The sequence below is a fragment of the Maniola jurtina genome, chromosome 4 (assembly GCF_905333055.1).
Source record: "Maniola jurtina chromosome 4, ilManJurt1.1, whole genome shotgun sequence".
NCBI lineage: Eukaryota > Metazoa > Arthropoda > Insecta > Lepidoptera > Nymphalidae > Maniola > Maniola jurtina.
Genome location: NC_060032.1, coordinates 4,432,056 through 4,457,410, shown reverse-complemented (window position 1 = coordinate 4,457,410; position 25,355 = coordinate 4,432,056). Strand labels below are relative to the sequence as shown.

The window sequence follows — 25,355 nt, the reverse complement described above, 5'->3', positions numbered from 1 at the left end:
TGTTGCTCTATAATCAAAGAAATCCTGTTTGTATGTATATATCTCTGGTATGTACCTATGTAAGTATATATCTCTGGTATACACCTAATGTGTTATCTACATATCTATGGTTATCTATGATGATGCCTGTATGCTCACTATAATTTTTTTATTATTTCTAGTCTATGAATATCTATTGTTGCATGCTCAGTGGCTGCATTGCATTTTTGTTGTTGTTGTTGTTTGTTCACAATTCCGATTTACGCAATATTTTTTACATTCGGTCTATTTTTTGTCTTTGGACTTGAAAAATTAAAAACTAACTTACTTTACTTTTATGACTAAGTAAATAGTAAAATCAAAGTCAAAGTCAAAATAATTTATTAAAAGTAGGTATTATTGTACTCCTTTTGATGGTCAGAATTGTTATATTGGTACGATAAAGTGGTGATAATCAATTACATAACACGCGCCCAAGTCTAAAATCTAAATAAAATTATACTTATTTTATTGAGTCTTTAATTACGTAAATTACCAAAAATCCTCTAATATGATGTGAATATTCTCTTAGTCCTAATAAAATAATTAATAAAAATAAATATGAAATGAGAGTATTATTTTAGCAAAATTCTTTTAAAATTATAATATTTTCAATATTTTAGTAATGGAACGTTTTTTGGTGTATTTATTTATGTTTATAGTATAGCTTTGCGCGTTGCGCGCGCATCGCATCTGCCCCAGCGTTGCCAGAATGTTACTTTTGTAACATTTTACGTTACTTTTGACCCCCTCATGTTTCCTCCATGTTACACGACTCAAAATGTTACTTTACGTTACTTTTAGGACTTCATAAAAATATTCAAATTTTTCCCAGCAAACCAAAAATAATCGTGAAACGGAACGCATCCAAAACAGTTTTCGTTTGTCGTAATTGGCCCATTTGTTAGTTTATTTCACTTTCTCTAAGTTATTGGTCTAAGTTCACTTTGTTTTGTAATTACTCTGTGATTAAAAAAGTGTTTTGTTTGTTTTTCTCTGTGACTCAACTTTGTTATGGCCAAGTTTTGGCTAATAAAGTTATTCGTGGACTTCGTCTGTGGTGGCGTTTGCTGGCGCGCGTGTTGTGACTTTTTGGAGTGTTTTTTTGTTAGAAGAGGCCGGTTTTTGTGTTCTGCTAGTGTTTATTGGTGGTGGAACTGACCAAGGAACTGACTGGGAAGCACTCTAAAGGGGCGCCGCGTGTATGTTGGCGGGCGCCGGTACAGACGAAGTCCATTCTTATACATATAGTTTTTCTTACTTGTAAATAACTACAAACTTGACATTGGCTAATCAGTATAAAGCCAGTCGAGAGAAAAAAAAAAAAAGTTATTCGTTGCGGGGTAGTGATATTGTAGGTAGTTAGGTATCTAAGTACAAAAAAAAATTGTATCTTTATTTCGTCAAAATTCGAAAGTGATTGGTTTGTTCGTTATCCTTATCGACTGTGTATATGTGTTGCTAACACTACTTGCTTGGTAAGTAAATGTTGTATACAATGTAGTTTTAAGTAAATAAGTAAGTAGTTAACTAATTAGGGAATCAGTAATGCAAAAACAAAGTCATAGTATTTGCAACTGAAAGCAGTTCGTTTTTGTATTGACTGTCATCTTATTATTAAGTCACATTAGTTTCCAGAAGTTCATTTAGCTATTTACTACTTAGTTATTGTTGTAGGTAACTTCGGTTTTCTTTACAGGAATGAGAGCGAGCTGACTAGATACCGGCCGGCGTAACCTAAAATTTGAGTTTTGCTATCGAATCTATCGATCTCTTTGCTGAGACTGCTGAGACCAAGGTAAGTAGTTAGGTACCTACCTAGTATTGTTCAGTTAACAAAACGAATTTGAAATTCCCGCGTAATTTTCTTCACTGCGTACCTACCTAGTGCGTTTTTTTTTATTCTCTCGTCTGGCTTTACAAAGATTAGCCAATGTCAAGTTTGAAGATATTTTTAAGTTAGGGAAACTATATAAGTAAGGACATCGTCTGTGCCGGCGCTCGCCGACATACGCACGGCACCCCTTTAGAGCGCTTCCCAGTTAGTTCCAGCATGGTTCTAGCACCAAAAACGCCAGTGAAACACAAAAACCAGCCACTTTTAACAAAAAAAAAAAAACGCTCCAAAAAGGCACCACACGCGCGCCATCAAACGCTACACAGACAAAGTCCACCTAGTGCGTAGCCTCTCAAACTCAAACAGTCCTGTGTTGCCAGATCGCCCGATATAAGACGATTTTAATCTTTTTAACCCCCGATCCAAAAAGAGGGGTGTTATAAGTTTGACTTGTGTATCTGTGTATGGCATCGTAGCTCTCAAACTAATGAACCGATTTTAATTTAGTTGTAATTTAGTGGCTTGATGGAGAGTGTTCTTAGCTATAATCAAAGAAAATCGGTTCAGCCGTTTGAAAGTTATCAGCTCTTTTCTAGTTAATGTAACCTTCACTTGTTGAGGTGATATAAATTTTTAATTTACACTTGTATTATAAATTGATTAACAAAATAAGTTATAGCTATTCAAAGACATTTCTAAATCCATTGGTATATTATTATTTTACATTTGTTTTTCTTTTTCAGGATCAGCAGTCAATTTATTCAATCAACAATTATTATTACGATTCTTTTTAAGCTTAACTAATGGGACAAGAAAACTGTTTAAATTTTTGTATAATAAAGCGCCATATTAACCTGTGTACCTTATTACTTTTATTTTCCACGAAAAATAAGGAAATGTTACTTTTCTCGTGAAAATGTTACATTTTGAGATGTCTCGTGTTACAATTGACTATCTGCCACTGGCAACACTGATCTGCCCGAACCGCAACCGACTATGGCGGATAGGCAGTGAAGGATGTTTGTAGTCTTTTCTAAATCGAAAAGTATCGACGGTAGCCAATGGCATAATCCGAGTTTTTTGTAAAAATTGTACATTGTAAATAGTCCTGTGTACATATAGTAATTATATTTGTGGCCGTTTTGTTTAGAAATTGTGTGAATAGTGTATTATTTTCTGTGTTTATTCGATTCACTTTTCGACGCCGACAAATCTTTGGTTCCACCAGTTAGTACCTCGGGACATAATACTTAGCAGCTAAACTCGAAGTTTTTGCACACACCGTTGCCTATATTTCGTTAATTTCGCCTATCGTCTTTGTGATAAATTCAAGAAACGGACCGTTGCAGTTTCATGCAATATTTTGATTTCTTAGCGGCTGTCATCGTGCTTCGATAAAACTAGTGGCTGTCATTACAAAGACAAAAAGACTTTAGTCGTTAAATGGCTTCAGTACTCGGTTCCACTAGCCCTATGTAGTATTTTGATCATGGTAGACGGTCAAATCGACAACTGACTCTGATAATATCGGCGGTACAGTCGATCGTGTGTATAAACAGAAGATCGCAGATCATCGAGTGTTTACGGTTGCGAAGGTCTGAAGTGTAGTGAAACTGAATGCTCGAACCTCACGGTAGCCCAATGAAGTGGCTGGGCACGGGTGGCGAGGAAGAGGCGGCCGAAGCAGGCTTGCAGAACGCGCGCGTGTCGCAGGCCCGCGCGCAGGACGACGCCGCCGTGCACTATGTGTTCCAGCGCGACTCCCAGGAAGAGTTGCCCAAGCAGCGCTGGGCGGTTGGCGACGACTCCATTGCAGAGGTTTGTCTACTTTATAATTCTCTCAGCTGTTCACACAAAACCCGAAAAAGCCTATGTAAAGCCTAATTTCGATATTTCAAAAGAAACAAGGTCTCTTGTATTTGACAGTAGGTACATAAACAGTCTATATCTATAATATTATGTTATTATAAGTGCTTGAATAGAAAAAACTGAATCAAATAACTTAATTTTCTTTGTTATGAAGTAGAAAAATCAGTTTTAAATAAGTATTTTTACAGATGTGTTTTCCATAATCTGCTTCCAACATTGTTTACTATTAATGCTCTGGAGGTTATAATAAATGTCTATAGTAAATATAGGTGTCACAATCAGTGCTCATCTGAACATACTTTTATAGAAAGTATTATTATTCTTTTCAGAACCAAGATAAATGGAAGAATCCTTCACAAATGGTCATGAATAATATTCAGCAACAAGGCCAAGTTCAAATGAAAAACTCTCAATCGAACCCACATCAATACATGAATCAGGCCATAGCCTCGTCCGTTGGCACACTGACTATGAACCCGTCAATTATAGGAAGCCACCCAGCTCACTTAACCACTAACATGGTTCACACACAGTTGGCTCCCATGCAGAACCACACTATGGGCAATAATTTAACCTTACAGAACAGTGCAATGATGCTCCCTCCTCTCCAAGGGATGCAGAATGCCCCTCAGATGGGCCAACAAGGTCTTTATGATATGCACCAGCATCCTGGGAATCCTATGCAGGCTATGAACGGCATAGGCAAGAATGCTGAACATCTCATGTTCTTGAGCCAGCCTGGAATGCTTGCACCAGGCACCAACCAGTTTTTACAGCAAGGACAGAATCAACTTGGCCTGACACCGATGGCTGCTATTAGAAATCAGGTAAGTCAATTTACGCTCAATTATTTTTTTGATTAAGTAAACTGCACTATGAGGGGAGTGTTGAGGGGAGAGTAAGGATGGATTCACAGTTAGCATGTGAAAAATCATATGAAATGTATTTGTATAATATAAGATAGTATCTGCTACCTTCCTTCATTGAACTTATTTAGTAACTATAAAAGGGATTTTCGATCAACTTAAAATATGAATACAAACTTAATGAAATGGATTTTTAATAATTTTTAAGAATACATATTACTAACCAAATTACCAATAAAATATAGGCTAAGCAAACTTTTTTTATAAATAAAAATAAACTTTGTTTATTAAGCTGAGATCATAGAGAGTAGTTTGACTTTACTTACAGTTACTATAGACATAGACTATAGCTTTAATTGAAATTTAAGTTAAAAATAATTTCTCTGCCTTGGAACTGATATTGATCAGAGTAGAAGCAATAATTAAATGTTGGTTATTAATGCTTTCAAACTGCAAAATAATGAATTATCTTAAACTCTAGTGGATTTATCTTAAACTTTAACAAATTTAGAACCTAGAGTTAGAGAAGAGATAATATAAAAACAGATATAGCTTTCACTTTGACAAAATATGCCTACTTCATGTAAGTAATACTTATTTTTGACTTAGTCCATTTTTAGGGTTCTGTATCTTCAGAGAAAAAGGAATTCTTATAGAATCACTTTGTACTTTCTGTTGACTTAGAATCATGTTTGGCAGGTATGCATTGTGCAATGTCTTATAGCACTATTAAAGGGAAAAATCTAAAAACTGTTTGTAGTTACATCACAAAACAAAGTGTTGTTTCTTGTACAATGGTATAGAACCCTTTGTGTGTGAGTCCAACTCACACTTGACACAATTTTAGCTCCATCGCTATGCACAGATTCTTACTCAGTAGTGTGTTAATGGACTACTGAAGTCACACATAATATGGTAATATACCATCTAAAAGTATGCAATAATAGGCACAGCAAAAATAATGCCTGGATGGATTCGACATGATAATCCATAAGGATAAAATATATACACCAAGGCTCTTCATCCTAAATGCTGTAAACAAAATTACTATCTTTACTGTAGTTTAAAATTTATTTCATGACCTTACACCTAAACCATGTCAGTTAAGAACATAATAATTCTCCTTTTGTCTTTGCTAATATGTTTTAATGGTCAGCTGTTATGAGTATAATATTGTGTGTATTTTTGTTGTTTCCTCAGTTCCCTCATACATAATAGCAAAATGAGTATTTACAGTTTGCCATTAAGGGATTATACTATAACACAATTCATCATTATACTCTTACTATAAAATGCCCACAGCAAATATGAGTCTTAAATATGAGTCAAAGCAGCTGTCTTACCAACATTCACCTCCCCAGCTAGCATGGGCAGTAGATAAAAAATATTTTCCCGATTATATCCACTGATTTGTATGACATCAGTGGATATAATCGGGGGATATAATTTTTATCTACTGCCCATGCTAGCCAGGCTGGAAGATCCTGTGTCCACCTTCTATCTCCCTTATCTGATTCTTGTCATCATGTGTGCTGTAATGCACTCAATAAAACACATATAAACATAATAAGTTCAAACTATACTTTCTTCCATGTCTTTGAGGAGTTCCCATGTTCACACTCCATTTCCATCATCTAGTTGTCATGTTTTTAGGGTTCCGTAACTCAAAAGGAAAACGGAACCCTTATAGGATCACTTTGTTGTCTGTCTGTCTGTATGTCTGTCTGTCGGTCTGTCCGTCCATTCGTCCGTCCATCCGTCCGTCCGTCCGTCCGTCCGTTCGTCCGGATTATTACTCTGAAAGTTATCTTACTTTGAAAATTGTAACAAATTTTAATTATTTTTAAATGATGTAACCGTAATTCGCGGTTTTCAGATTTATTCCTGTACTTGTGCTATAAGACCTACCTACCTGCCAAATTTCATGATTCTAGGTCAACGGGAAGTACCCTATAGGTTTTCTTGACAGACACGACGGACGGACGGACGGACGAACGGACGGACAGACAGACAACAAAGTGATCCTATACGGGTTGAGTTTTTCCTTTTGAGGTATGGAACCCTAAAAACGGAACCCCTATCACTTTGTCTGTCTGTCTGTCTGTGCGTCCGTCCGCCCGCCCGCCCGTCCGTCGTGTCCAAAATCGTGAATTTGTGGTTAGTATAAGTGACTAGATGATGCCCGCGACTTCGTCCGCGTGGATTTAGGTTTTTTTAAAACTCTTGTGGGAACTCTTTGATTTTCTGGGATAACATGTTGCCTATGTCCAGGATGCAAGCTACCTCTGTACCAGATTTAATATAAATCAGTAAAATGGATGGGCTTTTAAATTCCCACGGATTTTTCGTGGGAACTCTTTGGTTTTCTGGATTAAAAAGTAGCCCATTATGCTCATAAGTGAGTCACACCTAACAGACGCAACAGACTTCGCTTCAAGAATTTCGTGTGTACACAAACTAATCACCCCAATAATGGTACAAGTCAGGAGGCACTGCAATACTCGTAAGAAAGAACATCAAGCACAATCTTGCACCATCATTCCGCACAGAATATATACAAGCAACAACAATATGTATACATGACAAAATTGGTACATTTAATGTGACTGCTGTATACTGCCCTCCAAAGCATAAGATAGATGAAGCTACCTTTACCAATTTTATCAAAACTCTGGGCCCAAGATTCCTAGCAGGTGGAGATTGGAATGCAAAAAATGAATGCTGGAGTTCTAGACTTACTTTAACCAGGGGCAGGGAACTAAAAAATGCGATGGACAAGATTAGTACTAAAGCGCTCAGTACAGGACGACCAACATACTTTCCTGGAGATCCGAACAGAAGGCCAGATCTTCTAGATTTCTTCCTTTATAAAGGTTTCACAGAGCACTACCTAAAGATAGAAAGTTGTTTCGAAACGTCAGATGACCACTCGCCTATTATCGCTACTATCAGCACTACTATAATTAATAAAAACCCTAAACAACACCTATACAATAAAAGTTGATTGGTATGCATTTAGCGAGTTTATTACTGAACACATTAACCTCAACGTATCTCTTAAGAGTAAAACAGAGGAAGAAATCGAAATAGCGACGGTCAATTTCACAAACTTGGGTCAAAAAGCTTGTTGGTTAAGTATACCTCAAGAATCAGCCAAGCCAATTGCGTTCCAAAATGTACCTCTTTTGACTAAAGAAAAAGTGAAAAGGTATGAAGTATGTACTTCTATCGTAATTTGGTGAAGGAGTTATTTAAACATTTTGGAAAATTAAATCTTTCCGATTAAAAGCTAAGTGGTACAGTGGCTATACTTATAAAATACTAGAGGATGCCCGCGACTTCGTCCGCGTGGATTTAGGTTTTTAAAGATCCCGTGGGAACTGTTTGATTTTCCGGGATAAAATGCCTATGTCAATTACAGGGACGCAAGCTTCCTTGGTACCAAACATACAAATCGGTTAAGCGGATGGGTTTTTAGGAATCCTGTAGTGGGAACTCTTTGATTTTCCGGGATAAAAAGTAGCCTATGTCCGTCCCTGGGATATAAGCTAACCCTGTACCACGTCAGAATCGGTTAAACTGTTGGGCCGTGAAAAGGTAGCAGATAGACAGACATGGATCTGCTGAACTCCCCTAGCCTGACGCTGCAGGGTACACACTGTGATGATTCGGGAACTACTGATGGTTAAATATTTTTGTATTTTCCAAACATAGACTACATCATTGAACACCGGGTTCAAAATCTTCAATCCTGATGTTGCAGGGTACTGAACTCTAAGCTGTGGAGATTTTGGTTTTTTTTTCGATATTAAATTGATATTGTAGGGACCAAGCACTGACTTCTTGATTGAACATCAAGTCCTAGCTCTGTCCTGATGATGCAGGGTATTGCACTTCTCAACCGTGAGGTTCAGGACCTGCAATTTTATTTCAGGAAATGCAATGTATACTTACTAATAAATAAGTGTCTGTCTGTAATTTGGAAATAACTACCTCATTTCATATTCAGCTCATATGTTTATTTGAACTGTTTTTTTAATGAATCACATGTTTTTTTGAAATTCTTGTTTCTTTATCTGTCTGTCTCTTTGAATAGGTAAACCTTTGGAACGGTTGAACCTATTTTGACGGGACTCTCACAGACAAGTAGATTAACCAAGGAGTAACATAGGCTTCTTTTTTAACCGGTTTAAAAAAAAGAGTTGTGTTTTTTTATTTATGTACACTGAAATCTCCCGAGATTTCTGAACCCAATTGCAAACCCAAAATTTCTCTATCAATTAAAAAAAAAATTTTTAATTGATAGAGAAATTTTGCGACATTGTTCCATAAAAATTTTGGATATCAACTCTTCAATCCTGATGCTGCAGGGGACCTAACTAACCACCAAAACTGGGATTAGAAACTGTCGAATAAAATTGTTTTTTTTAAATTGACTGTGACAGACAGATGGAATGGATCAAACTATAAAGATTCCTTGTTTTACTGCGGAACCCTGAAAAAACCGACCAAGTGCGAGTTAAACTCGCGCACCGAGGGTTCCGTACTAGAGAAGAAGTAAAACAGTAAGAATCACTTTTTTTAGTAAACCGCAAAACTAACTTTGTAGAGGTTTATTGTTAACTAGCTGATGCCCGCAGCTTCGCTCGCGTAGATTTAGGTTTCTGAAAATCCTGTTGGAACTTTTAATTTCGCATGACAAAAGTAGCCTATCCGTAATAGCCCGTCCCGTTGCATCCCGGCAACGTGTTTCTGTACCACGATTACCACATTTAATGATGATCCTTTAAAAATCCCGAGGGGTCACCAGGATTTAGGAATGCAATTCCTTACAGCATCAGGGTTGAGGAGTTGGGTCCTCGAGGTCAACGACAAAGTCTTTACTTGTTACAGATACCTTCAATATCAATCAATTTATAACCGACAGTTTCTAAATCCCATCAGTTTTGGATGGTCAGGTTCCCTTCAGCATCAGGATTGAGGAGTTGAAATCCAATTTTTTTATGAAACAATGTCGCAAAGTTCCTCTATCGATAAAAAAATGACGCAAATCGGTTCTGAAATCTCGGAGATTTCGGTGCACATAGGTAGAAAAACACAACTCCCTTTTTGAAAGTCGTTTAAAAAAGTAGCCTATGTTACTCCCTGGTCAATTCTCTACTTGTCTGTGAAAATCCCGACAAAATCGGTTCAGCCGTTCCGAAGATTAGCCTTTTCAAACAGACAGACAGACAAAAATTTTAAAAACGTGTGATTCAATTATGGTACCGTTCAAATAAGCATTATTTCGAAATTACAGACAGACACTTCAATTTTATTTATTAGTATAGATTAAGTCTTAATAGTTACCTATTGAAATAATCGACTTACAGACAGACAGACAGACGGATGGACGGGCGGAGAAAGTCGCAGCAAAGGGTTCCACTTTTACCATTTTTTGGTACGGAACCTTAAAAACCGCATTCAAAAATCGGTACATCATTTTTGAACCCTAAAATGTCGGCGTAAACAGATACACATTCTTTCAAACCATGATACTCCTAGACAGGGGAATCCGTCTACAGGTTAAACTCTCGTCAAACATAGAACACCCTTCTTATTGTGTCTTCGGGGTTTAAAAACACGAAATAACGCGATCATTAAAATTCGTAGAAGACGTTGCGCCATCTATCAAACATTTCACAAAGCCTCGCTTCATCCGACGCTCCCGAGCTCGGAAAGTTAGCGCAGGCGCTGTAGTCGGCGTATGTCCTTTGTTCGAAACAAGTCAACATTGTACTTTTGAGTTTACATCTTCCCGTTTTATTTCTCTTCTAATAAACGTTTTAGTGTAAGGAATGTGTTGTGTTTTCACTAAATATAGTTTAAATATTATATTAAACCGGGTGGTCAATGTTTAGTTTCGTTTATCTTTCGCTAAGCTTTCATTGTGATACATGATCGAGCTTTAGGTGGATTGTACGCATGAAACCTTTGAGTGACTTTTTTTTCGACACTAATGTTCAGGATATGGGCCCCGACATGGTAAGTTTATGTGATTTATCGTGTAGTTAATTGCATGGAGACGCAGTTTTAAGTCATAAAATTACGAAATTTTCGTTTTTTCTACGCAACAGGTCCGTTTTTGTTTTGTTTACTTGTCACCGGCGTCCGCCATTTCTAGTTCGTAATTATTTTATTCACCGGTGTGGGAATGAACATTGAAATTGATAAAACTATATTAGAGGTATTGAATCTTCATCACGCGCGAGTTAGTTTATTTTGTGATTTAGCTTATGGTCACTAGTCTTATTAATGCCTACCATTTGTTTCATGTTCCATGTTGTCAGAGGACTTTGTTTCGTTGTTCCCAAGCCTGGGAAGCGGTTGTGCCAGTGGAAGTTGGTTTCTTATTAGTTATTACTTTATGTACTTTAAATATTAAGTACTTTAAATATACAAGGAAAGTAGGTATAATCATACAGAATGTGTAGCTGTATGCATTAATCTTGGGGAAGTGACCTCTCCAATCTTACTGTGTTTGCATTACAAGTCATTTCAAGAGTTATTGTGTACACAACTATTAAGCTTTTGCCCCCATTATTTCATTTAACATAAGATTTGTATTTACATTAAGTACTTTATTCACAACAATATAAGCACCAATGAATTTGAATTATTATTTGGAAACTACAAGTTGCAAACTGTAAAATAATATTGTAGCCTGTCTACATAATCTTGTAAGTTCATCCAAAGTGATGTGTGTTTGCTTCAATAACAGCTTAGCAAGAAATCACATTCTATGGTATCAGCACTTTCAAAGTTGCCTGTGCAGCATTTTACAGTACAGGTGTGACTAGGTATTATATACTGTATGAATACCTACCTACTATGACTATTCAGAACTTATCAGTAAATACTTCTCAGAAAAAGTGATATGGCTACTTATTTATTACTTTGTTTAATCTGTTGAACTTAGAATAAAATGGATATGTTCTAAAATGGATCTTGTTGTCCAATAAATAAATGAATTGAATAAGAATGTCTTGTTTCTGGCTGTATAGGGTTTTCTCTTTTGTCAACATTATTTATGGGAATGGGCAAAAGGAAATTTTATCTACACAAGAATGTGACTAATTAATGAAATAGATCAGAGAAGGCTTGTTAAATGTATGGCTCATACATAGTTTATATAGTTTGTGCAAAGTACTCCAATCTAAACATGAGGTAAACACTGCACATTGGGCGGTAAAAGATCTCAGCCAGGCTTGTATCTTTAGTCTATGACCTGCGCCAACTGCAATGTTGCAACTTCAGACTGGACCACTTGTTTCGCGTGCACTATACTAACAACAAACTTCACTTTTATAAACATGTGTCTTTGTGAGATCTGCCAATTTTTTAGTCTGTGTTCATTAAATATGAAATAACAAAATAAATTTAACATAACCTTCAACTTAAAACTTAGCTTTTTTGAAGATGTGAAACCTTGGCAGCAATGTAGATAGTTACATGTTGCATGTGTGTTAATATGATTCTCAGTCAAGGTTTCTGACCAAACATTATGAATATTGTTTACTTTGATGCATTCTAAAGTTGCAAGTCTCCAAATTAAATATTTTTTAAATATTAGCTTATTACTGCAAAACTTCTTCCTGACCTTATCCCACACTATGTTGGGGTCGGCACATGTTTTCTTCTTCCACTCTCTTCTGTCATCCATCACTGTATCATCTACCTCTTACTCTTTCACACAATCCATCCATCTTTGGTTGTCCTTTTCTCTTTTTTCCTTCCACATGTTCAAGTTATATGGTTTTTTGTACTTGGTGGAAGGGAATGATTAATTCCTTTGTCTTGTTGAGCTAACAGGGTTTGAGTTAAAGGGTTCTAAAGTTAGTTAGTGTAGATACAGGGTATGCCACATTCTCTAGGTGTGTGAATCAATCACCTAATTCCATGTTCGAGACACTGGTTTTGCTGGTGGCCTGTGGCAGCCTTAGCCACTCTCAAACCTTTGTTTTTCCATCTTATGCACCTCTTTGAGAGGGTCATACCTGAGTAGTATGGCAACCCATATATATGAAAATTAATGTTTGTTTTTTCATTCTTACCTATAATTCATGCATCAGTCATTGATTGCAGTTTTTGACAGTTGTGTGAAGGTTTCTAACATAATACTATCAATGTACAATATGTGGTGCTCCAATCGCATTGCAATGCATGCCTCACATCAGCTAGTTATCAATAAAATCAATTCATTATCATATATTTACAGTTGATAAAATTAGTATTGAAACAAATAAATGATTTAATATAAAAAGATAATAACATCTAATTTATATAAATTAATAATAATAAATTAACATTACTATTTATCCTCATCAAAAAGACCACCCCTGGTTGCCCCTGGACCAAAAGTGCCCATCAAGCTGGCAGCATTGCCCCGCTGAATGGCGATGGACAACCTTTGGACCAGGTAGGCCCCAGAGCGCGGATCGCAGCCTCTTTCTCATTCTATAATATCTCCTGCGCATCATAACAAATTATAAATGAATTAATTTTTTTTAGAATTATTAAGAGTTTTGAGAAATCAATTGCTTAATTAATGCATTGTATTCCTCTTCATTGATTTTGCATTGGAATTAGAAGACCACTTAAATGATTTATTATTATTACAGTAAAAACATGTTATGCTTCATAAACAAGAACTCACTTTCTATGAAAATCTTTTTTAAAATGGAAGCTATTCTTTTTATTTTATTTAAACATCTTTATTCTTAACAAAATTACATAGAGTAGGTTAGAATATAGGATACACTTTATAAAAACAAACTTTATTATTTTTATTTATGAAAACTCCTTTTGTATTTGTTTTCAGATAAACTCAATTAGATTTCATTTATAACAGGAATAAATCTTATTCAAAAACAATTTGCATTGTAAAACATGATTAGTAAATACAATATTATGGTAGCTTAAAGTTTTGACCATCTCATTGGTCTATTGGGCTTGTGCGACTGTGGATGATGTGGTTGTGGGTTCGATTCTCAGATTGAGCCAAAGACACTTAGATTTCTTTTTCTGTTAAGGAATTTTCAGTAGGTGTGGAGTTAAAAAGTGGGATCATTACCCCGATGGTCAGAGGACTTGTACCTGATGTCTCCATTTGTGTTGGACTATTTAAACATAGAGACTGTATTGTGTTAATGCACAGTGCATTTACTTGTGCACTATAATATCTTCTGCGCAGAGATAGCTAATCTCTGTGGAGATTGGCCACTGAGGCCGAAATTCAGTCAGTCGGGAGGCCATTAGTGTATAATGTTTTTTTTTTGTCCTATAGATTGCACCTGCTGCAAAAAAACTGTGGGACAAAGGGCCGGGCGCCGGCGGTGACAGTAAGGGCCCGCCGCATCTTCCTCCGCTGCAACTCAACCCCGAGCAAATGTGGCGCGATCCTACTTGGTCTGCTCAAGGTTAGTCATTTCATATCAAATCAAGAGGAGAATTGTAATTCATCGTCATCATTATCATCAATCCATTACCGACCCACTAATGAGCACGGGTCTCCTCTCAGAATGAGAAGGGTTTAAACCATAGTCTGCCATGCTGACCCAATGCAGATTGGCAGACTTCACACACCTTTGAGAACCTTATGGAGAACTGTTGGGCATGCAGGTTTCCTCACTATGTTTTCCTTGTCTATTAGGTATACCGGATTGTAACTGCAAATTATGAATGTAGTGTATTATAGTATATGTAGTAGTAACTAATAAAATATAAATAAATCTCTGTTTGCGGGACTGAGGATTCTTCTTTTCCCGTTTTATAGTTCTCTTGTAGGGATTTCCACACGCCTTGGTCTGAATCTGAATCCAGCGGCTAACTTCGATTCGTTTGAAATCGTTTGTACATCTAGTGGTAGCATGCTGTGCTTTCCAGTACCAGGTCGCCATTCTAGCACATTTGGGAATCCAATGTCTACTGGATTTTCGAACTTCGTGCCCCGCCCATTGCCACTTCAGCTTCGCAACTCTTTAAGCTATATAGATCACTCTGGATTTTATGGATCTCCTCATTTCTAATTTGATCATGTAGAGAAATTCCAAGCATACATTATCAACATAGAAAGTTAGATTTTAGCTTCTTTTCCCGTTCTTCTCGTGCGTAAGAAGTAAACAATGACTGGTGTTGTGATGGTGGTCAGCAGTGGAACACAACGTGGGAGTGCCGATGATGGGCGCGCGGCGCGGCGTGGCGTTCCCCGGTGGCGACGCGGGCAGCATCCTGTCGCCGCGCGACTCGGCTGGCCTCGGCGTCAAGATGGTCGAGTACGTGCTGCGCGGCTCGCCTACAGGTAATGTGCTAGAACCACTTTTGGTATTCTTTCGCATGTGTTCATACTCATAGTACGTATAACCCGGCCCTTTCGTTTGCGGTTGACTAGTCACTTCCCATAATATTTTAGAAGGAGCGTTCATACAAGGCGTAGGTACTGTACGCAGTCTACGCTGTTACGCTTGCATTTAATTCAGTCTATGCCTCTAGATAAAACTCCATCATCATCAACCCATCGCTGGCCCACCACTGATCACGGGTCTCCTCTCAGAATGAGCAGGGTTTTGGCCATAATCCACCATGCTGGTTAAGCGTTGCTAGGCAGACTTCACACACCTTTGAGAACCTTATGGGAGATCACTTAGGCGTGCAGGTTTCCTCGCGATATTTTCCTTCATCCTGAAAGCAAGTTTAGTTACTTAGTACGCTCATAACTCCGAAAGGTTCGAGATGCTCGCCCGATCAAACCCCTGACCTACCCATATTCACGGTTCCGATTTCACGGTTTCCAAATTTCATGATTCCTAGGTCAACGGTAACTACCCACTAGGTTTCTTGATTGACACGACAGAGACAAAAAGTAATCCTATAAGGAATTATTTTTTCCTTTTGAGTTACGGAACCCTAAAATCCATGTTTTGTAATGCCCAGCCATATCTTGTTATTCGAAATATTTCACTTCCAGTGTGTTCAATGAAGCAGAGTCGAAAGTGAAGCCATTGTTTTGAACTCTACTGACAAATTTCCATTTGCTTCCTGTATTACAATTTACAATTAATTGTTTTAATTTATTAATTTTAATTTCACACTTTTTAAACTTTTTATCTTAAAATGGTTTGTGTAATATACACACATTATGCACTACCCATGCCAGTGCGTCGCCTTATAAGAATTTGTCCTTATTAGAATTTGGTTGGATACCAATATGTATTGGTTGGATAGTTTTATATTTATATCACCAGAACCAGAGGTAGATGCTTTTGACGATTCGAAAGAACTTGTAAGAGTCTAATTCAATAAAAATATTTTGAATTTGAATATTTAATCAGTTTAATAAGAAAACTAGACAAGAGCTGAGAGTCGTCATTGTGTTGCTCGACTAACATGGTTATTTGACACAGAAGCTGGTGGCGTGGCGGGCGGCGGCGAGAAGGTGACGGGAGTGGTGGCCGGGCTGCGCGGGATGGTGCTGGAGGAGCGCGGCGACGACAAGGCGGGCTCGCCCTTCGACAACGAGATGCACGACCACGGGCCCATGCCCAACGGCTTGCACAATGGACAGGAGGATGACAAGGCTTTCAAGTAAGTTGCTTGTATAAATACATCTCTAAGGTTTTCAGAGTTCTCAAGTTCTTTGGTCACAATACGAGGATACCGCGTGGAGGGTACATGCCCACATTGTCATTCCCCAACTAGGTGGACGGACCTGATACGTTCCGTACCTCATAACACAGCATGTCTCTGAGCACGTAATACCGCCGGCAGAAGTCAATAGATTGCAGTGTTAGCTCATAACCAAGAGTTGACAAAGGTGTCGGAAGAGCCCATCGACGAGAAGTTGCGAAAGGCGGAGATTAGTGGTAACTTCTGATATCAAAGGCCCATGATACTTTGAAGGTAACATTTCGAAGGCAGGAACTTCACAATCTTGTTCCTTCTTCACCGTTATACCACAGTAAGGAACCGTGAACTTTGCCATGCTATGTGGTCGACATCCAATTTACTCGCACGAAACGTTTTTCCTCAACTTTTCTGATACGAACCTCTAATGTGTGGAATGACCTTCAATAATAAAAAAAAAATGAATTAGGGATAGCCTTGACCTGATTTCGTTACTCAAACCGTACGCGGCATTTCGGTTCATGTATTATGATTTATAAAAAAAACGTAGGTCAGCAGATGGGTGAAGGCTGTTGCAATGCAGGATCTTAGACCACAAGGTCAAAACTAACAGATTATCTAATAATTCTGTGTATTAAAAATATCCTTCAACACGATTGTACATGAAGTGACTAAAAAGAGGATTTTAATGTGCATGTTACATCAACACATTAATGGTAAATTATAATTTATGCTACTCGTTAAGGTGATTTGTCCTCCAAGTAAATAGGCACATAACAAATTTAGTATTCAAGCTAAGAAAGAAGTAGTTAAATAGGGCGCTCGAGAACAATAATAATGGCAGATTTAATGTATCGAGATAACCAGTTTAAGTGAGTAATGGTCTGCATGCCATGTTTTAGGAGCACCTTTCAATAAACGTTTAAAGCTTGGTACACATTTATTGCACGTCAGATTTATTAACCATCGAGCCTAGTAACACTTTACAATATTAGCTGATGCCTGTGACTTTGCAAAAACTACTGAACGGATTTGGCTGCAATTCGGAATGGAAACAGATTATACCTGGAAAAGTAGCCTTTGTGCCACACAGGTTACTTTTTATCCCGGAAAATCAAAGAGCTTCTATGGGATGTTGAAAAACCTAGATCCACGCGGACAAAATCGCGGGCGTCAGCTAGTACTGTTATAAAAAGGTAAAGTTTGAAAGTTTGTTTGTATCAATAATAATCTCTGGAATTACTAAACCGATTTTGAAAATTTCTATACCAGTAGAAGGCTTCATTATTCCTGAGTGACATAGGCTATATTTTATTTCTAAAAAAAAATTTGAAATCCCTGTGAAAATTTTAAGCTACCCCGGTCCAAGCTGGGGCGGGTCGCTGGTGTTAAATAAAAACTATAAAATAAATAAAAATAATATTTTTTTGTGATGTAACCACAAATTCACGGTTTTCGGATTTTTTCCTTTACTTTTGCTATAAGACCTACCTTCCAAATTTCATGATTCTATGTCAACGGGAAGTACCCTATAGGATTTCTTAACTGACACGACAGACGGACAGACAGACAACCAAGTGATCCTATAAGGGTTCCTTTTTTCCTTTTGAGGTACGGAACCCTAAAAACAAAGTTAGTGGTCGGTCTCATAACATAGTGTGTCAGCGTCTTTAGGGCGAAATTGGAGCGTCCGCGTCGGTCGCGAAGGCCGGCGCTGGCGGCTGAGGCGCGGTGGAAGCGGGCAATAACCGCGCGGCGATCGTGGCCTCTGTCAATGCCACGCGCGGATAGCGCCGCTAAGGCGACTCGCTCACTTGCGCTTCACCACTAGACACTTGAAGTTTGAATGCGCATTCTGTTGTAAATTGTGGGCGTTACGTTGTGTATATAAGCCTACCGTGACTTCGTCCACGTTTGTTTACCGAACTTCATCCTATCCAGATTCCATCTGGAATGTACCTTTCAAATCGTGAAAGAATTTTTCAATAGATGCAATTGCTCCCGAAGTACCATGCAGATACAGTAGCCGGTAGTATCACTCATACCAATGTGACGTTTTATCGGTCTTAACGAACAACGCTCTACGATGCCGAAAATTCTTTCTAAAGGTCGATGTACACAATTTCCTGCCGGGTACTGTACACACAAACTCGGAAAATTCTCTCTCTCTCTCTTTCTCTCTATATAATATTAGTATCATAGATATCTGATTAAGCAAACAGACTGAAGTTAATAAACAATCCATCTGTAACCTGTGGATAAGTTACATAGCAAGTTAGCAACGTGGTTGTCTTCTTATGACAAATAACACCGTTGCTAAGTAATTTATCGACCGATAACGGATACATTGATTAGGTGTGAAATGACCGTAATTCACATGGTCCAAGTAGTGTCAGTCAGAGCTGTATCTCATGAACAGTTGAAATTTTCATAGAGTGTGTATTTATTTCCATTGGCTTCATCTATGTGATCTCAATACCAGAATTTAAATAGTTAACAAACATTTCCAAATCGCTTATAATAAAAAGGATCGTATCCTGAAAATACTTATTAATATAATTATTGTTACTCCCAAGTATCAGATCATACATTTATCAGTGACAAAATAATAGTTGTTGAGGAATGCACTCATTTCGCGCAGATTTCCTTCCGAGTTTCAATATCGTGTCTTGTAGCAGCGGCAGTCTCGGAGCGATACGACAAAAGCATTCTACTCACGACACTGCAACAGGGCCGATATAGATTGAAAAAGTTGGCGGAGAATCCTAGATTACCTCCTAAACATGTCTTGTGTAGGGTCATTCTAGGTCGAATCCTAGCACGCGCACACACTGAGCAACAGACCTATGTGAAGGGACCACCCTGATTTCCAATCTAGCTGCCCCCTAAATCGGCCTGTGTAAAGTGTCGTCAGTAGAATGCTATAAGCGGGTGGCGACCTTAATTTCCCACGCTCCCCGCACTCCGCTCACCTCACACTTCGCCGTCTCTCCGTAATCTTTTATCATTTTTATTTTTATAAATACAATGATTCATAGTGTCAACATATTATTTTCTTAGGTAATGCCTAATTAAACCACTGTTATTTTAATGCTTCAGTTTGATTTATGGCACATTTTATCACATATGATGATTAAATATTTGTCAAGTTGTCTGAAATGTCGCGTGCAATTAATTAAATTCTTGAATATTTTGTGTGAGCATGTCGATTGAGTTCTTATCTATCGACAATTTAAAAAATAAAATACTGTTTCGAAACTTGAAAATTGTACCGGTTTGAACTATGAGGGGCTGGATCGTGGTGCTTAATGCTTTTAGTACCCCGTATCGCATTCCAGCAATCGGCTCCTAGACGTTTTTAAAGTTCCGTACAAAAATTGTAAAAAGGTTCACCCTTCGGTGAAACTAAGTCAGTCTGTCCACCTATCTATTCCAAGCCTATTCTAGTTACTTGCAAGAAACCGAAATTTTAAAATGATTGTTTTTGAGACGGTAGATTAATCAAACCTAACAACTATTTATATGTAACATGTTTCTTTCTTTCTTACGGAACCCTCGGTGTGCGGGTTTGACTCATGTTTGGTCGGTTTTTTAAACTTTTGTGAAAGTTTTAACTAAACTAGAAATTGTATTGACTTTGGGCATTATAAAAGTATGAAAGATTTAAGTTATGATTTTGTTATACTCACAATTATCATGTAACATATCTTATTTTTTGGATCTCTTCGACTATTTTCCGTCACTGTATTTTCGTATTGTTACTGTATTTGCACAGTGAATTTCCGATTAAAATATCATAATTCATTGTCAAACAACTTAAAATACTGTAGTCATGTTTTGAAGGCAATTGTTTGATTGCAGCCGCACGCCTGGGTCCCGCCAGCCGTCGCCCGCAGAGGAGGAGGGCGGCGTGGGCACTGTGAGCAACGTGGGCAACGTGGGCATGGGTGTGAACATGGGTGTGGGCGCCGTGCGCAATGGTGACGCGGCCGCTTTCTCTATGCTGCCGCCGCACGCGCTGCCCGCGCCTCAGCCGCAGCCGCTGCATCACCTGCCGCACCTGCAGCACCCGCAGGTGCGTACCGACGGAAACTGTTATTATTATTAGGCGCAACGCACACCATCAGAGTAGAGTGTGAATAATGGAGTGGAGCAGAGGTGGTAGAGATTGTTGATACCAACTTATTCTTAGCTTTATTTACTTCCAGTATGAAATTGTTTGTACAAAATCTCTGAACTAAATTGACAGATCTACTAAACCTCTATCTCTTTCCTTTTCTAGGTCTTTATTCATATTATGCAAATTTTAGCATTATGAAAGGGATAGCAATACTGACGAAAATTTATGTCTGACACTTTAGTTTAAAGATTGTGTGGGAAAAACAGGGAATATACAAAGTTTGCACTGAGTCGTTGCTGCTATGTCAAAGTAAATAAAGCCAAATAGGAATTGTTATCCAAAAAAGACGCTGAACCTCGGATCTACTCCACTCTTCAAGTTTCCGCTGCGTCTTTAGAGTGTATGCAGTTTCTGAAGGTCTATTGCGTATCCCTATAGACTCTTAATTTAGTTGTACCGTAGACGTAAACAAATAACAACGTTATGCTATGTCTATGCGTTCTGTCATTTCTATCATTCATCATCTACAAAATTCATTGCAAATAATATTATGTCCACATTTATCCTAATAAATTACTATCAGTTTTATAGCTGTAGACATTGCATAGTGCACAACTAAATTGCGTCTCTATTGAGACAGGCTATTGCTGCTTTTGTATTGAAAAGCAACAGCTTTTAAGATGTAAGTTTTCTTAAAGTAGTGGCAAAATATTTATCATAAATGTTTATTTTACAGCACCACCCTGGAATGCTAGGAGTAGCGCCACTGCAGGGGTTGCCGCATCCACAGCACCCGCAAATCCATCCTGGTTAGTATGACTGCTTTTCCCCAAATATCCGCGAAATTGGCATGAAAAGATTATGGCAGACGACGCGACGATACATACTGTATGACATCAAATAAGTAACTTTAAGTGCGGAAACCAGCCTAGAGAGAAGAAAGAAAGAAAGATGGCATCAAATAAATGCTCGTGAAGCCTCAAAACCTTAGCGGCGAATGAGTGGATAAAAATCTAACAGTCGTTCGTAGCTTCAAACCTCACCATTTGGACCTGTTGGGGGAAAGAGACGCTGTTGAAAAATTTGTCATGTTATAGAAAATTACCTCTTATTCTGCACTCATTATTTTGGCGCTATCATATCAATCAAAAATTCACTATGATGAAATATCTTGTGTTGTAAGTATTGTACAAAATTAATGAGAAAAAGTTAATAGTAGGTAATAATATAGTAGAAAAAGTAAAAACACATTGTTTTATTTAAGAGTGCTGTATTTAACTATGTTTTTTTTGCAGGTATGACTCTGAACGACTCAATGAATCAGCACCTCGAACTTGTATTACAAATGGAACAGCACCCACAATTTGACAACAACAGTTTTGCAAGCACACAACAGGTATACATGTTTTAGCAATAGTTTAGTAGCAATTAAAAAAAAATAGATTAATAAGAGGAAACAGAAATAAGATCAATAATCAAAATATTTCTACAAGTTACAATGATTTCTTATAGCATGCGACGGGTCTGCCCGCGAAATTCAAATTCAATTTGGTTTTTCACAATTTGTAAACTATTACGACAAAGTAGGCTTATGGCACTTTAATTGCGCCAATGATAGTATCATCCTCACAGGTTTATATAAAAATCTTTACTCGAAAGGGTCCAGTTTAAGAAATTAGTTTATATTGTATCGACTAATTTGTGAGTAACTCATGTCCAACTCATTATTTTGACTAATTTCTTAAACTGAACACTTCAAACTTGAGACACTGTTAAAACGGGACAGTGTAACATAGCTGGTATAAATCTGTCTCGTTTTAGCAGTGTTTTAGGTCTGTGCAAAGTCAAAATGCGCTCTATAGACGTCAGCCTAAGTGTTTGAACTATGATAAGTGAGATTCATATGACGTGAATTCCAGTGAAAGTGTCCAAGCGAAAACTCTCATCTCTTCGTTCGTATGAGACCTGTTAAAGATGTTTGTAGCTCAATAGCTTAAGGCCAGGGACAAATGTAGCGAAAAATCGGTGTGTGGAATTCCGCTAACCACCACTGAACAAATCCAAATTTCGCATCGGCAATGTGAATGCGCGTAATAAAAATGCGTAGATGTATCATCAAGCGTCACGCATTCCAAGGCGATTTTCTATCGTTTCAATGTAACTTGATTCTGGCAGTGAAAATGGTGCATTGTATTTAAGGTGGGATTAGGTTTGGTTATTTTTCTTCATATGAGTAGTGGCTGTGTCTGGCTCTTGCACTCTCTGTATCACGATTCACGACCTATTGTGATTGCTACTACAGTTTCCCGTTCTCATCCAATACAATATATTATGTTGGATTAGTATGCACTAGTAATGTTTGTCCACAGTACACGGGTGTAGGCGGCGTGGGAGGCGTGGGCGGCCCCGGAGGCGTGGGTGCGGTGGGCGGCGTGGGCGCGGTGGGCGGCGCCAGCAGCGGCGTGGGCGGCGCAGGGCTCGTCAACGGCGCCTCCGTCGTGCAGCCCGCGCCCGATTCCGCGCAGCACCACCAGCCATTCGAGCTACAGGTCAGTGCTTAGTTAAGACAGAAATTACCAATCCGGAGTCGCTATGACACGTGTCTTGAGATGTTATATACTAACGCCGCACCGGTGCAAGTTGTCGGTGGCTCCCGATCCCCTTCGATCCTAAAAGAAAGAGATATAAGGGATAGAGTTCACACGATAGAAAAAGAGGAGTTTGCTTTAGATCGCAGTGCAGTTTACAGCGTCGTAACCAGAGTTGCTATATATTATTTAAACGTCTGCGGAGTGAGCCTTCTGTATCTTTAAGGTAGTGCTCAACCACAGAATACCAACATAATAAAGAAGTGACACTCACTCTCCCCATAGCCATCTTATCCCCCCTGTAGCCATCTTAAGACTATATTTGTCGCGTAACGTCGCTCAAGTGCGATTTGCTCCATACAAACTCATAAACAATATTTGACGTGCGGCGTCTCGCAGCGCAGCGTAAGCGCGTTTGGACCAGTATCGTTACTTCCAACGTAATGACACAGCTACTAGTACGCTGGCGTCAATCGGCTGTCACGCGAGTGAGAAGCACTGAGTTTGCTTACGTATAGGCGTTGTATTTTTCTCGCTCGATCAGTCGATCGGTCGACTCAGTTAGGACCCTTAATCAGTGAAGAGTTCATGGTGGTATACCGTAGACTCATCAGTGGGGCCACGGATATATAATGGTATACTGTAGACCCATCAGTAGAGCAAAGCAGTGAGACAACGGACCCGTCCGCGTAACCCCGAAATGAGGAAATCCGCAAGAGAACCAAGGTCACTGACATAGCCCAAATCATCAGCAAGCTGATGTGGCAGTGAGCCGGTCGCTTGTAGAAATGATGGCCGTCTGAATGCCAAGAGTGGAGATCGCCGCGTACTAGTAAGCGTAACGTGAGGCGTTCCCCCGCACGATGGACTGACGTTTACAAATGGTGGCTGGATGAGGAAGGCTGGGGATAGGTGAGGGCGCTCACTAAGAAATATTTAACAGTGGACGTCCGCAAGCTGATAATTATATGATGATGAAAATGATTCATCAAACTCTTCAAACTTTTCATTGATGTATCGCAAACTAGAGGAAGGGGGGCAGGTTCGGTTAGTGAATCTAGAGTCGTCTTCATTTATCTAGGTTTGACACCAAAAATTTGACAATCACCTCTGAAGGCGGAAACAAATTATCGGATGCGGCTGATAGGTATCTGGATTAATACATAGTACCTATAATACTGAACTGTGCAAACTATCGGACGTAATCTTGAGCGCTCGAACGTCCGAGAGATATCTCGCAAGACGAGTCCCAAATTGATATCAGTTGCGGTTGTCAGCTGCGACTTACGGATGCGTCCCGTACCTAGTTTGTTTCCACTTTAATTGGTTGATTCTGACACAATTGGCATTGGCTAAAATGTTAAGTTGCAGCAAGAATACCATAAATTCGGTCTATAACAATAATTGCTATTACACAATGATTTACACACAACTTTAATGGTATCCCTCTGTATCGATTTTCTAATTTCCTTGCTATAAAAGATGAAAAATGTTATCTGCATGGTTGCGAGATGTAGAAGGCTTAAGGCTAGAATAGTAAACATCTTTCTATCTTCTTAACGTACTCAAAACAGGTTCTTAGCTTTGAATTATTCATTCCATTTAAACGATTATTTTATAATCGTTAGTATTGAAACAACAATTTAAAAATCATAAAAACATCAGATACCCAGATTGTTAACTTTAAATTGTTCATGATGAATGTGCTTTTGTTTGTATAATGAATAAGTAAAAGCTGTTCATAGGCATAGAAAAGACTTGATCAATATTAATGTTGTACCTACCAAAGGGCCATTAAAACACCATTAATAAAACAACTGTCAGACATAATACTATTGTTTTCGCGAAAAATAGCTTCAATGGGAAAATTTTACCCTTTTCTGTGGTATTTACTATTTATACATAACTTACTGATTATTTAGTTTCATTAAATCTATAAATAAATAATAATAAATTACTATGTCGCCACATACCGCACCGCTACGCCTAGCGGTGCGGTTGGATGTGATTCTTATAAAAGATTCGATCCTTTGCAAGATGCTATTCGCTTCCCAAACAGCCTAGCTTGGAGAATTATATTTCAATCTAGGCGAAAACGTACCAGTATATAGCATTTAGGTATCATACCGCATAGAAGAATTACATACCACCAAAGTATATAGTAAGGCATGCTACATGCAATACTATGTCAACGATTTATTATTATACCTTCAAGCTTCATAAGAAATCTCTAAGACACTAAGCAGGCGATGGAGAGAGCTATCTTTGAGTTTCTCTATGTGATCAAATCAGGAATGAGGGAGTTCTATATTAGAACCAGAGTAACCGATATAGCTCAACTGGTTGCGAAGCTAAATGGCAATGGTCAGGTCACATAGTTCGAGAAACCGATTGAC

General features: G+C 38.3%; 1 protein-coding gene across 7 annotated transcripts in view; it reads left to right on the top strand.

Moving 5' to 3' along the window:
- Window positions 1–2,834: 2,834 nt before the first annotated feature.
- Window positions 2,835–25,355, top strand: part of LOC123864638 (maternal protein pumilio-like) — a 91,713-nt gene continuing 69,192 nt past the window's right edge. For 2 of the 7 annotated variants that reach the window (XM_045905239.1, XM_045905234.1), the window contains exons 1-9: window positions 2,835–3,673; window positions 4,054–4,551; window positions 13,916–14,048; window positions 14,780–14,929; window positions 16,032–16,212; window positions 20,095–20,326; window positions 21,108–21,180; window positions 21,667–21,767; window positions 22,741–22,920. In XM_045905239.1, coding sequence (XP_045761195.1) covers window positions 3,473–3,673; window positions 4,054–4,551; window positions 13,916–14,048; window positions 14,780–14,929; window positions 16,032–16,212; window positions 20,095–20,326; window positions 21,108–21,180; window positions 21,667–21,767; window positions 22,741–22,920 — 1,749 coding nt within the window. In that variant the 5' untranslated portion in view covers window positions 2,835–3,472. Of the gene's footprint in view, window positions 3,674–4,053; window positions 4,552–10,328; window positions 10,615–13,915; window positions 14,049–14,779; window positions 14,930–16,031; window positions 16,213–20,094; window positions 20,327–21,107; window positions 21,181–21,666; window positions 21,768–22,740; window positions 22,921–25,355 lie in introns of those variants that run through there. The other 5 variants (XM_045905237.1, XM_045905236.1, XM_045905238.1 and 2 more) reach the window with 5 other exon arrangements.